Raw genomic sequence first — 14,881 nt, forward strand, 5'->3', positions numbered from 1 at the left:
TTTCCACTTCAGTCTGCTTTCCTTTTTCCACCTCCCACTCACAGCCCAGTCAGACACAGGCTTTTCCACTAAGTTGCATTATGTGATATCGTCTCCACAACCTGTGACAGGAGACCTAGACACCTCTCCCTGCTCTCACAGAGTAAATCAGGCAGCAGCAGCCCCGTATTGTAATACGTGATATCCTGCTTGGAGCCCAGCAGCAGCAGAACGAGGAGGCACGGCTCCTGTGGGATGAAGTGCGTGGGCGTCCGGTTGCGCTTTCAGTCCTGCCGGTTGCGTAACCAGCGATGGAGGCCATAGACAAGGAATCGGGTGGTGTGTGTGTGTGTGTGGGAGGGATGGATGTGTCATCTCCATCAGTCCAGGTCGTGTCAGCTGTGGAAGCGTTGGACTTCAGAGAGCTGAGCATGACCACCACATGCTATATTTGTCTCCCAGTGTTTCGTACGCTGCTTTTTGTGTAGGCCGTGTGAAGCACACGGCCCTTTTTATAATTACATACCAGTGTTTCCTGGTGGGAGGGGGGGGGCATCATTGTCTAATTTGCATAACTGGACATGACGCATGTGCACGGAATTGTAATGGACGTTGTAGGAGAGAGGAATAACATTTGGGAAAGTAGGTGAAATACACAAACAAGATGGAGCCGACTGTGGGCGCTTGTCGATGGGGGAGGGGCCCACAGCAGCACCCGCTCTTCCTTGAGAGGAGCGATACATGCTTTCATATTAGATACTCCAATACAACAAGAAAAAGTCGCTAGTCACTTTTTTCTGAAAAAGAAGAGGTAGTCTGCAACCCTTATCCCTCCTGCTACATTTTCTTATTCTTTGGCATAGCAGGTGCGAATGATGCCGGCCGTTATTGTTTTTTTTTTTTGTGTCATGATCTGCACTTGTTTTGGTCGGCTGCCCCCTGTTGTTTCTTTTCTGTCCTGCAGTGGACTGTAGTGGACTCCTGCCTCGTAGCCGTGCGCTATTCCAACCACTCCAGCATAATCCCAGTGGAATACATGACATGTTCCCATACCTTTTCAAACTATTCCCGCGTCAAAACATTCATTTTACAATCAGTAACTGTTACATTTGTTCACTTCCTGCTTTCCTAATATAGTTTAAGGTTTAAAAAATTTTTTTTTACATTTTTTTTATTTTTACATTTTTGTCACGTTTTTTTAATTTAATTTTAATTTAATTTAATTTTTTTTAATAATGTACCTTGTATCGAAGTACGAGGTGATTATTAAATTAATAAAATAAATAAATAAATAAAATAAATTATTATTTTCTACAATGGGCTGCACGGCAGTCGAGTGGTTAGCGCGCAGACCTCACAGCTAGGAGACCCGAGTTTGATTCCACTCTCGGCCATCTCTGTGTGGAGTTTGCGTGTTCTCCCTGTGCATGCGTGGGTTTTCTCCGGGTACTCCGGTTTCCTCCCACATTCCAAAAACATGCTAGGTTAATTAGCGACTCCAAATTGTCCATAGGTATGAATGTGAGTGTGAATGGTTGTTTGTCTATATGTGCCCTGTGATTGGCTGGCCACCAGTCCAGGGTGTACCCCGCCTCTCGCCCGAAGACAGCTGGGATAGGCTCCAGCACCCCCAAGACCCTCTTGAGGATAAGCGGTAGAAAATGAATTACTATTTATAGAGCCCTCTAGACATGAAATAACACCCCTACAGTCATCTTTCCATTCATATTACCCATTATAGTTGACTCTGTTGCTGTTGCCGTTTTGCCAGGTCTCACTGCTAGGTGAGCCGGGTTCGATTCCCTGCTCGGGCATCTCTGTGTGGAGTTTGCATGTTCTCCCCCCGTGCATGCGTGGGTTTTCTCCGGGTACTCCAGTTTCCTCCCACATTCCAAAAACATGCTAGGTTAATTAGCGACTCCAAATTGTCCATAGGTATGAATGTGAGTGTGAATGGTTGTTTGTCTATATGTGCCCTGTGATTGGCTGGCCACCAGTCCAGGGTGTACCAGAGACAGCTGGGATAGGCTCCAGCACCCTTGTGAGGATAAGCGGTAGAAAATGAATGAATATATATATATATATATATCTTCTTAATGTGTCACTGTATAATGTGTCCTACATCCAAATACAGCATGAATATATGGAACTATAATACCGTGTATCTTCGTACCAGAACCTTGAGACACTGAAGACCACATGCACCATGTTGGAAGAGCAAGTTGTGGAACTGGAAAGCTTAAATGATGAGCTCCTGGAGAAGGGGAGGCAGTGGGACGCCTGGAGGGCAACCCTGGAAGATGAGAAGAACCAGGCTGAGAGGAGGACCAGGGATGTCCAAAGAATGTTGGATACTGAGAAACAGAACAGGTTAGTATCAATATATTCCGTTCCATGAAGTATTCAACTTTGGATGTTCTACTGTGTTTACGGTTGGAGACGCTGTCCAATAGCCAGTGATGTAATGTAATGAGATACCTGTTATGTATTCAGACGGAATATAAGGTGGCATTCTCTCCATGGGTAGGCGTTGTTTGCTATTAATGTTGTTTTGCACGCCTCCACCTACACATGCTGGATTCAAAAGGTTCTGGCCTATTCTCTCAAGGGATCATCACACCGTGTTCTGGATATTTGTTTAAAAATATGTTTTTAGTCCATGTGGGCAAGGAACATTTGGTATTAAATCATCTTCTCATAACCTGGAGAGATTTAGATTTGGGACGTTTTTGGGTAAAACATCTTAACTAAGAATATGGAGTCGTTTAGATCAGGGGTCTCAAACTCAATTTACCTGGGGGCCACTGGAGCTAGGGTCTGGGCAAGGCTGGACCGCATCAGGTTTTCCAAAAAAAATTGTTTTTTTATTAAAAACAGAAAAATATACAAACTTTTTCAGTGCGTTGGTTTGGATTTTCTACAATAAAAACTCTGATAAAACATTCCACTGTTCTCAAATATCTTAATTTTTATTTTTCTGCACAAAATAAGATGAAAAATAAGAATAAAGAAAATCAATTAATCAGTAATAAATACATAAATATAATAATAATAATAAAACGGCAAATAATAAAAACTTAAGAAACCACATATAGTTGGTGGGTAGACAAATGATTTTTTTCAGATTAAAATGAACAAAGCATTATTAGAGCCCTGTAGACATGACAAAACACGACTATAGTCACATTTATACTCTTTTTATTTACAACATATTGCGCAACTGCAGGGTCTTGAGACACATGCTAACTCGCATACTAAGAGAGCTAGCGACCTTAACGGTAGCCTTCAAGTTATTTCCTTTCAACTTAAATAGCCAAAAACTTACCACTTCCACACGGATAGGGAGGATAACTATTAACAGTTATTTAACCTTTAACATGAACATTAATCAAACGTAATAATTTTTTCTGGGTACATGATACCATACAGCATCCATATCAAACTTGCGCGGGCCGCACTAACATTAAACTTTCATATCAAGGCGGGGGCCTCAAACTAGTGTCCTGCGGGCCACATTTGGCCCGCGGGCCGCATGTTTGAGACAGAGCAGATTAAATAGACAAGAGGTCATCAAACTCATCTAACTCACGGTACGAACAAAGTCAACACAAAGTGAAAACAAATGCTTACAAACTAACTTGGGTTGGACAAAGTTTGAATTTGAACGATTCTTTTTCTGATTCCGTATTTTGATTCCGATTCTGATCATTTTACGAGTGAGGGTGAGAAAAGTGTGCATGGTTGAAATGAGGGTGCCAACCAGAATGTTCCAAGAATATGATTTGGGCACCGAAGACCAGATCACCCAGGCGCCCACCCTTGACCGCCACCCATGTAGTAGGGAGAAGACCCTGGGGCAGACCTCGGACACACTGGGGGGATTATGTCTCACAGCTGGCCTGGGAACGCCTTGGTAGAGGACTGGGAAGTCTGGGCTCCCCTTCTAAGACCCACAACCCTACAACACTTATTATTGCACTTTAATTGCCTTTAAAAGAAAACAGGACTAAATTTCCGATAAATAATAAAATGTTTGGGCTGCACAGTGGACGAGTGGTTAGCACGCAGGCCCCACAGCGAAGAGACCCGAGTTCAATTCCACCATCTCTGTGTGGAGTTTGCGATGCATCGGGAGCATTGAGTATGAGCAAAAACAATAAACTAAATATTGCTCAGGCTGCACGGTGGTCTAGTGGTTAGCGCACAGACCTCACAGCTAGGAGACCCGGGTTCAATTCCACCATCTCTGTGTGGAGTTTGCAATGCATCGGGAGCATTGAGTATGAGCAAAAACAATAAACTAAATATTGCTCAGGCTGCACGGTGGTCTAGTGGTTAGCGCGCAGACCTCACAGCTAGGAGACCCGAGTTCAATTCCACCATCTCTGTGTGGAGTTTGCAATGCATCGGGAGCATTGAGTATGAGCAAAAACAATAAACTAAATATTGCTCAGGCTGCACGGTGGTCTAGTGGTTAGCGCACAGACCTCACAGCTAGGAGACCAGGGTTCGATTCCACCCATCTCTGTGTGGAGTTTGCATGTTCTCCCCGTGCATGCGTGGATTTTCTCCGGTTTCCTCCCACATTCCAAAAACATGCTAGGTTAATTAGCCACTCCAAATTGTCCATAGGTATGAATGTGAGTGTGAATGGTTGTTTGTCTATACGTGCCCTGTGATTGGTTGGCTGGCCACCAGTCCAGAGTGTACCCCGCCTCTTGCCCGAAGACAGCTGGGATAGGCTCCAGCACCCCCAAGACCCTCTTGAGGATAAGCGGTAGAAAATGAATTACTATTTATAGAGCCCTCTAAACATGAAATAACACCCCTACAGTCATCTTTCCATTCATATTACCCATTATAGTTGACTCTGTTGCTGTTGCCGTTTTGCCAGGTCTCACTGCTAGGTGAGCCGGGTTCGATTCCCTGCTCGGACATCTCTGTGTGGAGTTTGTGGAGTGTGAATGGTTGTTTGTCTACATGTGCCCTGTGATTGGCTGGCCACCAGTCCAGGCTGCAACCCACGTCTCACCCAAAGTCAGCTGCGTTTCTTATGTGTCCTCCAGACTCCGTGCAGAGCAGCGCAGCTCCGAGTCCCGCCAGGCTGTGGACCAGACAGTGAAGGAGCACAAAGTGGAGATGTTGGCACTACAGCAGATACTTAAAGACCAGAAACTGAAAGCTGAGAGTCTTGCGGACACTGTAAGCATTCCGTACTTTTTTGTACGTAGTACCTATTAGTACTTGCGTGATGTTGCGATAAACCCTTTGATGATGTCTTTCTGGAGTTGAATGATTTAGAGAAGAAGCATGCCATGTTGGAGATGAACGCACGTAGTTTGCAACAAAAGCTGGAGAGCGAGAGGGATCTGAAACAGCGGCTGTTGGAAGAGGTCCATTCAGTTCTGTTAAAAAAAAAAAAAAACATAATTTGCTGCAAGCAAGTTATGATAATTATGATTCTTTTCTAGCAAGAGAAGCTTCAACAGCAGATGGATGCTCAGAAGGCACACATATTTCGACTCACCCAGGGACTTCAGGACGCCCTGGACCAGACGGACTTGCTGAAAACTGAGAGAACTGACCTGGAATATCAGCTGGAGAACATCCAGGTGCTGCTACATATCGACTCTCATACAATATGCATGCATATGAATATTAACGCATATGCTAATAATGTGCTGTACAGTTGAAGTGTCCCAAGTGCGGCCTGGGTATTTTGTATACGATTTGAACTCTTTTAATCAGAAGTGTCTAAAGTGCGGCTCGGGAGCCGTTTTGGCCTTGGGCACATTCTAAAAATTCAAAATTTATATTAATAATGTGTTAAGGTTCAGGCTGTTTTATTCTTAAAGGGGACATATTATGATTTTTGCATTTTTTTGACCTATAAAGTATAAATTAGAAGGTTGTATTATCGTGTTAAACGATGCCAAAGTTTCAGATAATGAAGTTTCCGCATTTCGAATTGAGCCCTGAAAGAAGTTTGGGATGGGTCAAAACGCTCGGTTTCAAAAGGCGTGGTAAAACTGCGCCTTTGTGATGTCACAGAGAGGCAGATTTCCTTATATGGTTCATAGTTAGGAAGCACTTTGGGCATGTGATGGGATAAATTAAAACAGGCCGTTTTGACAGGAAGAACAAATCAAAGGAAATACAACTGGAATAGGTGCAGATTCCGGAAGATCTAAGACATTTTCTGTGCCGGTTATTGTGTGTAGCTGCTCTATAGGAGACCACAACTCAATACAAAGGGTTGAACAATGAGCATAATATGTCCCCATTTAAAAAAAAAAAACAGACATCAGGGGTCTCAAACTCAATTTACCTGGGGGCCACTGGAAACTAGGGTCTGGGTGAGGCTGGGCCGCAGCAGGTTTTCAAAAAAAAAAAAAAAAAAAAACAGGGTCTTGAGACACATGCTAACTCGCAAACTAGAGAGCTAGCGACCTAAACGGTAGCCTTCAAGTTATTTCCTTTCAACTTAAATAGCCAAAAACTTACCACTTCCACACGGATAGGGAGGATAACTATTAACAGTTATTTAACCTTTAACATGAACATTAATCAAACGTAATAATTTTTTTCTGGGTACATGATACCATACAGCATCCATATCAAACTAACATTAAACTTTCATATCAAGGCAGGGGCCTCAAACTAGTGTCCTGCGGACCACATTTGGCCCGCGGGTTGTGTGTTTGAGACCCCCGATCTACATGAATTGTTTTTTTTTTTTTTAAATGTAAAGTGCATCCTTTGATTTTCCGGTATGAGGCCCTTTGTGAAAAAGTTTGGACACCCCTGTTCAAAGCGGTCCCATCATTCTTTTCATATTATTAATAGTTACATATTGAATATGATGTGTGAATCAAACTTGCAGTTTTTTCATGTGCGAAGCAAGTACTTGAGGAGACATTCATGGCAGTAGTGATGTTCACTTAGCTCCACCTGCAGGCCGTATACTCTCATGAGAAGGTGAAAATGGAAGGGACCATCACCCAGCAGACCAAACTCATCGACTTCCTGCAGACGCAAGCCCACGGTGGTTCCAAGAAAAAGAAGGTAAGATGGCATTACTTCATTGTACTTTTTTATAAGTACTACTCGTGGGCAACACTACACATTTGAAAAAAAAAATCCTGGAATATACGCTAAATCAGTAATACTTATACCAATACTTTTTATTTAACACAAAAATTGGAGTACAATATGTACATTCATTCATTTTCTACCGCTTTTCCTCACAAGGGTTGCGGGGGGTGCTGGAGCCTATCCCAGCTGTCTTCGGGGTAGTGAGAGGCGGGGTACACCCTGGACTGGTGGCCAGCCAATCACAGGGCACATATAGACAAACAACCATTCACACTCACATTCATACCTATGGACAATTTGGAGTCGCTAATTAAGCTAGCATGTTTTTTGGAATGTGGGAGGAAACCGGAGTACCCGGAGAAAACCCACGCATTCACCGGGAGAACATGCAAACTCCACACAGAGATGGCCGAGGGTGGGGAAAGAAAATAAGAAGCCAAAAAGTTACCACTTCCACACAACATACGAGGAGAACTCATTCATTTATTCATTTTCCACCGTTTATCCTCACAAGGGTTGCGGGGGGTGCTGGAGCCTATCCCAGCTGTCTTCGGGGTAGTGAGAGGCGGGGTACACCCTGGACTGGTGGCCAGCCAATCACAGGGCACATATAGACAAACAACCATTCACACTCACATTCGTACTTATGGACAATATGGAGTCGCTAATTAACCTAGCATGTTTTTGGAATGTGGGAGGAAACCGGAGTACCCGGAGAAAACCCGGGGAGAACATGCAAACTCCACACAGAGATGGCCGAGGGTGGAATTGAACCCTGGTCTCATAGCTGTGAGGTCTGCGCGCTAACCACTAGACCACCGTGACGCCTACAATATATACAATAGAATATAATACAGTTCTCCATGGCCACTTCATGTTTTAGCAGTAATGTTACTGTAATGTTGGGTGAGACACACAAGCACCAGACTTGAACGCCGGAACAACAGGCTTTTATGGTCAGGTTTTGAATGATCTCACAACAGGCAACATGTATCGATTTGTGGACTCCTATAGAGCAGCTACACATAATAACCTGCACTGAAATCATTGTAGATCTTCCAGAATTTGCACCTATCCCAGCTGTATTTCCTTGGATTTCCAAAACTGTCATTTGAAAATTAATTTCAACAACGACACGCCCACTCTGCTGTGATTGGTCCCACTCAGCATGTACAGATGTTCATGTTTTAGCAGTAATGTTACTGTAATGTTGGGTGAGACACACAAGCACCAGACTTGAACGCCGGAACAACAGGTTTTTTATGGTCAGGTTTTGAATGATCTCACAACAGGCAACATGTATGGATTTGTGGACTCCTATAGAGCAGCTACACATAATAACCTGCACTGAAATCATTGTAGATCTTCCAGAATTTGCGCCTATTCCAGCTGTATTTTCCTTGGATTTCCAAAACTAAATTTGAAAATTTATTTCAACGATGACACGCCCACTCCGCTGTGATTGGTCCCACTCAGCATGTACAGAGAACAGCTTGTACCTTTAAATTGCCATTAAAGTGACGTCCGTATCCTTCAGGGTCTTTTCGGACGTCGACGTGAGGACCTGCTGACCGCCATGGCTGCTCAGGCCCAGGTGCAAGGACAAAGTCAGGGCCAGGTCTCCCCTGTGCCCGCCATCCAGCCGGTCCCCCTGCAGTACAGCGACATGAAGTCAGCGCTGGACAAGGAACGAATGCGCTGCTCCGAGCTTGAAGATGCTCTTCAGAAAATGAGAGCAGAACTTCGATCGTTGAGAGAGGAAGGTGAGACGAGTGGCCCGCAGCGGTTTATGTTCTGTTTTGGAAATGGACAACAAAAAAAAAATAATCATCAGTAAGTTTTATTCTTCTCTTTTGCTGTTGCCGTGGGAACAAAGAGCAAAGGGGGCAAGTCGACATGCAGAAAAAGTCAATATCGTGGATCCTTGCATATTCAAGCAGCAGAATTCGTGACCCAGGATGGGACTGAAAATAAACCATTTATTCCCAGTCTGGAATAATTCATAAAAATAATTCATAATACCGATAAAATGAACAGCATGCATGTACCGCTGTTAGAACGCTGTTAGAGTCTTGAACCAGTCATGATGTACTATGGTACCCATTATGTCATTGGATGCGCATATCACCTTGTACTTTGGTACGTGACAAAAAATGAAAAAAATGAAAAAAAATTAAAAAAATTTAAAAAAATAAAAAAAGCTTTGCTTCTTCCTAAAAAAAATTACAAAATTAAATTAAATTAAAAAATTAAAACTTTTTTTAAAGTAAAACATAAAAATGAAAAATTATATTAGGAAAGCAGGAAGTGAACAAATGTAACAGTTACTGATTGTAAAAGTACCAGATGGAGGGGTAGGATTTAATAAGCTTTGCTTCTTCATAAACAAAAATAAAAAAATTAAATTGAATTAAAAAATTAAAACTTTTTTTTTTAAGTAAAAAACAAAAATAAAAAAATATTTTAGGAAAGCAGGAAGTGAACAAATATAACAGTTACTGATTGTAAAAGTACCAGATGCTTCTTCTTACTCCTTTTGGACATGTGGAACTGTGAACTGATTATGGGATGCATTCAATTGTAATCTGATGCATGTTCAAATGAAATAAAACCATTACCCTTACAAAATTATATTAGGAAAGCAGGAAGTGAACAAATGTAACAGGTACTGATTGTAAAAGTAAACCTAGTACTTTGGTATGTGACAATAAATAAATAAAAATGTAAAAAAAAAATTTAAGAAAAAAAATTATATTAGGAAAGCAGGAAGTGAACAAATGTAACAGTTACTGATTGTAAAAGTACCAGATGGAGGGGTAGGATTTAATAAGCTTTGCTTCTTCCTACTCCTTTTGGACATGTGGAACTGGGAACTGATTATGGGATGTACTCAATTGTAATCTGATGCATGTTCAAATGAAATAAAACCATTACCATTACCATTACCATTACCATTACCATTACCATTATTTTCATAGTTGAAGGCTCTCGGGTTGTCATCGAGCTGTCAACTGTCAACTGATTGTTGGAATAGTCTTGGAACGTAACCGTCAAATCTACAGTACCAGCCAAGTCCAGGTCTCTAATCAGTATTATGGTTCATTTCCATCCCCAGCGCTCCAGTACAAAGATCACAACAACTCCACGGCTCCAGCGACAGCACGACAACAGCTTTTGATGTCCGCCATGGTGAAGTCTCCTGAGCACCAGCAGGTTCCGACCAACCTGGCGCCGTCCAACTCGGGGCGAAGGAAGGAAGCCGCGACACCCGAGGGTGAGTGAGAAGACGATAAACGACCACGTCTTCATTGAAGACGCCAAATACTAGAGCAGAACGCCATGATCTAAACATCCCGGCCCTGAAGCACATTTATCAACGCAAATATCATCTCGCACACAAAAAAGGAAGTTCTCTTATTTTCCTTTTTCTTTCGCACTCCTTTCAGAGAGAAGGAGGGTGACTTTTGAAAGTAAGTTTTGGTCTCTCGTCTCCTTTCGCCTCATCCATTCCTCCTCAAAAAGGCCAGATTTTAAAAGTTGTGCACGCTCATAAAATGTTATGCTAGGTCCAAAGCATATTTTCAGCGTTGCAGTGCACCACTTTGGAAATCTGAAGCTTTTTATTTATCTTGGTTGCTAAAGCTTAGCCAGTCTGACTTGAGCTTTACATGGTACGATATTCCACATTGAAATGAAGAAAACTTTATATCATATAATAAATCCAAAACTAAATGTATTATTCAGTCACTTCTTATCCTTTAGAATCAAATTAAAGTTGATTTATTTAGGAATAATATGGCTGTTATGGAATGTTATGGGACATTGAAGGCATTCAAGAGTAGTGATATTCATTGTGGGACTGCTGAAGAGCTTTTATACCATTTTTCCTCACACCAGGTCGCATTGGATGGTTTGGGCTTAATTGGACTGGTGGCCAGCCAATCACAGGGCACATATAGACAAACAACCATTCACACTCACATTCATACCTATGGACAATTTGGGGTCACAATTGGAATGTGGGAGGAAACACATGCAAACTCCACACAAAGATGTCCATACAGGGAATCGAACCCAGATCTTCCCGATCTCCTGACCGTGTGGCCAACATGCTAATCGCTATTCCAACCATTCATTCATTTTTACCGCTTATCCTCACAAGGGTCGCAGAGGTGCTGGAGCCTATCCCAGCTGTCTTCAGGCGAGAGGCGGGGTACACCCTGGACTGGTGGCCAGCCAATCACAGGGCACATATAGACAAACAACCATTCACACTCACATTCATACCTATGGACAATTTGGAGTCACAATTGGAATGTGGGAGGAAACACGGGGAGAACATGCAAACTCCACACAGAGATGTCCATACAGGGAATCGAACCCAGGTCTTCCCGATCTCCTGACTGTGTGGCCAATATGCTAATCGCTATTCCAACCATTCATTCATTAATTTTTACCGCTTATCCTCACGAGGGTTGCAGGGGTGCTGGAGCCTATCCCAGCTGTCTTCAGGCGAGAGGCGGGGTACACCCTGGACTGGTGGCCAGCCAATCACAGGGCACATATAGACAAACAACCATTCACACTCACATTCATACCTATGGACAATTTGGAGTGGCTAATTAACCTAGCATGTTTTTGGAATGTGGGAGGAAACCGGAGTACCCGGAGAAAACCCACGCATGCACAGGGAGAACACGCAAACTCCACTCGGGTGGAGTTGAACTCGGGTCATCCAGCTGTGTGTCCTGCATGCTAACCACTTGTCCACCGTGCGCTATTCCAACCACTCCAACATAATCCCAGTGGAATGAATGGCATGTTCCCATATTTCTTAACATTTTCAAACTATTCCCGCATCAAAACATTCAGGCTCGCAATTTTCCACATGCCCAAATTACCACTTTTCTCTGAATTCCACATTTCCAATAACAGAAATAATTTTTGAACCTTTTCAACCATTCCAATGCCAAAATATCCACTCGTAATAACAATGAAACACATTCCCAAAATTCCAAATATTCCCCGAAATTTCCGTTTTTTCATGTCACAAATTCCCATTGATTTTGAGAACCGCTGCCACTCCAACTATCCATTCCAACATGAAAGCATCCAGCGCTCATCCTGTCTATTTCTGACATTCAAAACATTCCCAGTAATCAGCACCTCCAAGTCTGAGTCCTTGGTTCTCACCCAGAAAAGGGTCACGTTCCAAATTTGTTAGAATACAAATTCACTTTGATCTTGGGAATTCTGCACTACAGATTGGAAGTATTCCAACATCTAGCGCACCCAGGACGTATAGTACAGATACATTACATTAAACAACATTATAAACATTCCCGGTTGTCCAAGAAAAAGACATAACATTCATTCATTTTCTACCGCTTACCTATCTTATCTAGCCTATCCCAGCTGTCTTCGGGCGTAAGGCGGGGTACACCCTAGACTGGTCGCCAGCCAATCACAGGGCACATATAGACAAACAACCATTCACACTCACATTCATACCTATGGACAATTTGGAGTCGCTAATTAACCTAGCATGTTTTTGGAATGTGGGAGGAAACCGGAGTACCCGGAGAAAACCCACACATGCACCGGGAGAACATGCAAACTCCACACAGAGATAGCCGAGGGTGGGATTGAACCCTGGTCTCCTAGCTGTGAGGTCTGCGCGCTAACCCCTAGACCACCGTGCCGCCCCAAGACATAACATTTGCATTCCAAATTCCTTTTCCCGTACTTCTACATTTTTTGTGCATTTTTTTCAGTTGGGCTTCAGCTCTTCAGCATTCACACCATCACTAGTTATTTATGATAGTTAGTGAGTGGAGACATAACGATAATGAACATTGACTGGATAATACCTTTAAATGCATCCGTGAGTGGCCACATGTAAACGGATCAATATTCCTTTCAAGTATTATCACTTTTTCCCGCTTTTTTTTTTATGCCAAACATCTTTTTGAAACCACTTATTTCCCCCCCCCCTGGTTTCATGGCTGGTATAGCATGAAGCAGCAAGGGTTATAACGAAGACATAACGAAGCATCCTGCCCTCATTGTGTTCCCCGACTATTCAGAGTATAGCCGGCGTATGAAAGACAGTCAGAGGGAGAGAGAGCGGGTTCACCACCACACCCCCCACCGCTTCACAGTGGGACTCAACATGCGAGCGGCCAAGTGTACGGTGTGCTTGGATACCGTGCACTTTGGTCGCCAAGCCGCCACCTGTCTCGGTGAGTGTCTTCATCTTTGAGGCTGAGGTTGGCCCAATACGTTTCTTAAAGTAGTTAAATGCTGTGTCCTGTTCGTAAACATAAATAGGGATGCTCCGATCCGGGTTTATGGTGCTAATACCGATCCATGAGTGAGATCGGCTGATACCGACACCAATCCCATGGATTAACTGTACATTTTTCTATGTATTTAATTATAATAATGAATTATTGGTCAGAGGCACCACTAGACAATCCCAAGGGCCCCCTGGCAAACAGGTCATTATTAAAATATACACATTTGGATGGAAAAACGAAACAGAAATCTGTCCTGTTAAACTTAAAACTAAATAAATTCAGAGTCAAGGAAGGAAGGAAGGAAGGAAGGAAGGAAGGAAGGAAGGAAGGAAGGAAGGAAGGAAGGAAGGAAGGATGGATGGATGGATGGATGGATGGAAGGACGGAAGGAAGGAAGGAAGGGCGGGCGGACGGACGGAAGGAAGGAAGGAAGCAAGGAAGGAAAGAAGGAAGGAAAGAAGGAAGGATGGAAGGAAGGAAGGAAGGAAGGAAGGAAGGAAGGAAGGAAGGAAGGAAGGAAGGAAGGAAGGAAGGAAGGAAGGAAGGAAGGAAGGAAGGAAGGAAGGAAGGAAGGAAGAAAGGATGGATGGATGGAAGGAAGGAAGGAAGGACGGACGGGTGGGTGGGTGGGTGGGTGGGTGGATGGATGGATGGAAGGAAGGAAGGAAGGATGGAAGGAAGGAAGCAAAGAAAGGAAAGAAGGAAGAATGGATGGAAGGAAGGTTGGATGGATGGATGGAAGGAAGGAAGGAAGGAAGGAAGGAAGGAAAGAAGGAAGGAAGGAAGGAAGGATGGAAGGAAGGAAGGATGGATGGATGGATGGATGGATGGAAGGAAGGAAGGAAGCATGATGGATGGATGGATAGAAGGAAGCAAGGAAGGAAAGAAGGAAGGAAGGATGGATGGATGGACGGATGGAAGGAAGGAAGGAAGGAAGGAAGGAAGGAAGGAAGGAAGGAAGGAAGGAAGGAAGGATGGATGAATGGATGGAAGGAAGGAAGGAAGGATGGATGGAGGGAAGGAAGGAAGGATGGAGGGAAGGAAGGAAGGATGGATGAATGGAAGGAAGGAAGGAAGGAAGGATGGAGGGAAGGAAGGAAGGAAGGAAGGAAGGAAGGACTACAACTACTTGTGACATCACAACTTCCGGTTGAGGTTGCACATGACCCAATCGAAACGTGGGCATCTAAAAAAAAAAAAAAAAAATCAATAGAACGCTAATTGCCATACTCACCTGATATTTTGTTCCTCCATCTCTCCCTCAGAATGTCACGCTCTGTGCCATCCAAAATGCTCCCCCTGCCTTCCGGCCACATGCGGAATGTCGAGTGACTGCTCTCTGCATCTATCTGAAGGCTCGTGTCGGGACAAAAGCGGTTCTTCAGGCCAACCGCTGAAAGAAGCCAGTGGTCACATGCACCTGGAGGGTTGGATGAAGCAGCCCAGGTGAGCAATCATCATATATTAAAAAAAAACGGTAATAATTATGTTGAAAATGCTACCTGGTG

At 43.4% G+C, this 14,881-nt stretch overlaps 1 protein-coding gene across 9 annotated transcripts in view; it reads left to right on the forward strand.

Moving 5' to 3' along the window:
* LOC131127713 (citron Rho-interacting kinase) overlaps window positions 1-14,881 on the forward strand; it is a 65,642-nt gene that overhangs the window by 37,494 nt on the left and 13,267 nt on the right. For 4 of the 9 annotated variants that reach the window (XR_009129553.1, XM_058069870.1, XM_058069864.1 and 1 more), the window contains 10 exons: window positions 2,156-2,349; window positions 5,046-5,181; window positions 5,268-5,372; window positions 5,451-5,591; window positions 6,925-7,044; window positions 8,612-8,837; window positions 10,190-10,348; window positions 10,521-10,544; window positions 13,161-13,316; window positions 14,639-14,819. Coding sequence is in view for 8 of the 9 variants with exons in the window: in XM_058069870.1 (XP_057925853.1) it covers window positions 2,156-2,349; window positions 5,046-5,181; window positions 5,268-5,372; window positions 5,451-5,591; window positions 6,925-7,044; window positions 8,612-8,837; window positions 10,190-10,348; window positions 10,521-10,544; window positions 13,161-13,316; window positions 14,639-14,819 (1,442 nt within the window). In the remaining variant the exon portion in view is untranslated. The remainder of the gene's footprint in view (window positions 1-2,155; window positions 2,350-5,045; window positions 5,182-5,267; window positions 5,373-5,450; window positions 5,592-6,924; window positions 7,045-8,611; window positions 8,838-10,189; window positions 10,349-10,520; window positions 10,545-13,160; window positions 13,317-14,638; window positions 14,820-14,881) is intronic. The other 5 variants (XM_058069866.1, XM_058069869.1, XM_058069872.1 and 2 more) reach the window with 5 other exon arrangements.

This window comes from Doryrhamphus excisus, chromosome 4, assembly GCF_030265055.1.
Source record: "Doryrhamphus excisus isolate RoL2022-K1 chromosome 4, RoL_Dexc_1.0, whole genome shotgun sequence".
Classification (NCBI taxonomy): domain Eukaryota; kingdom Metazoa; phylum Chordata; class Actinopteri; order Syngnathiformes; family Syngnathidae; genus Doryrhamphus; species Doryrhamphus excisus.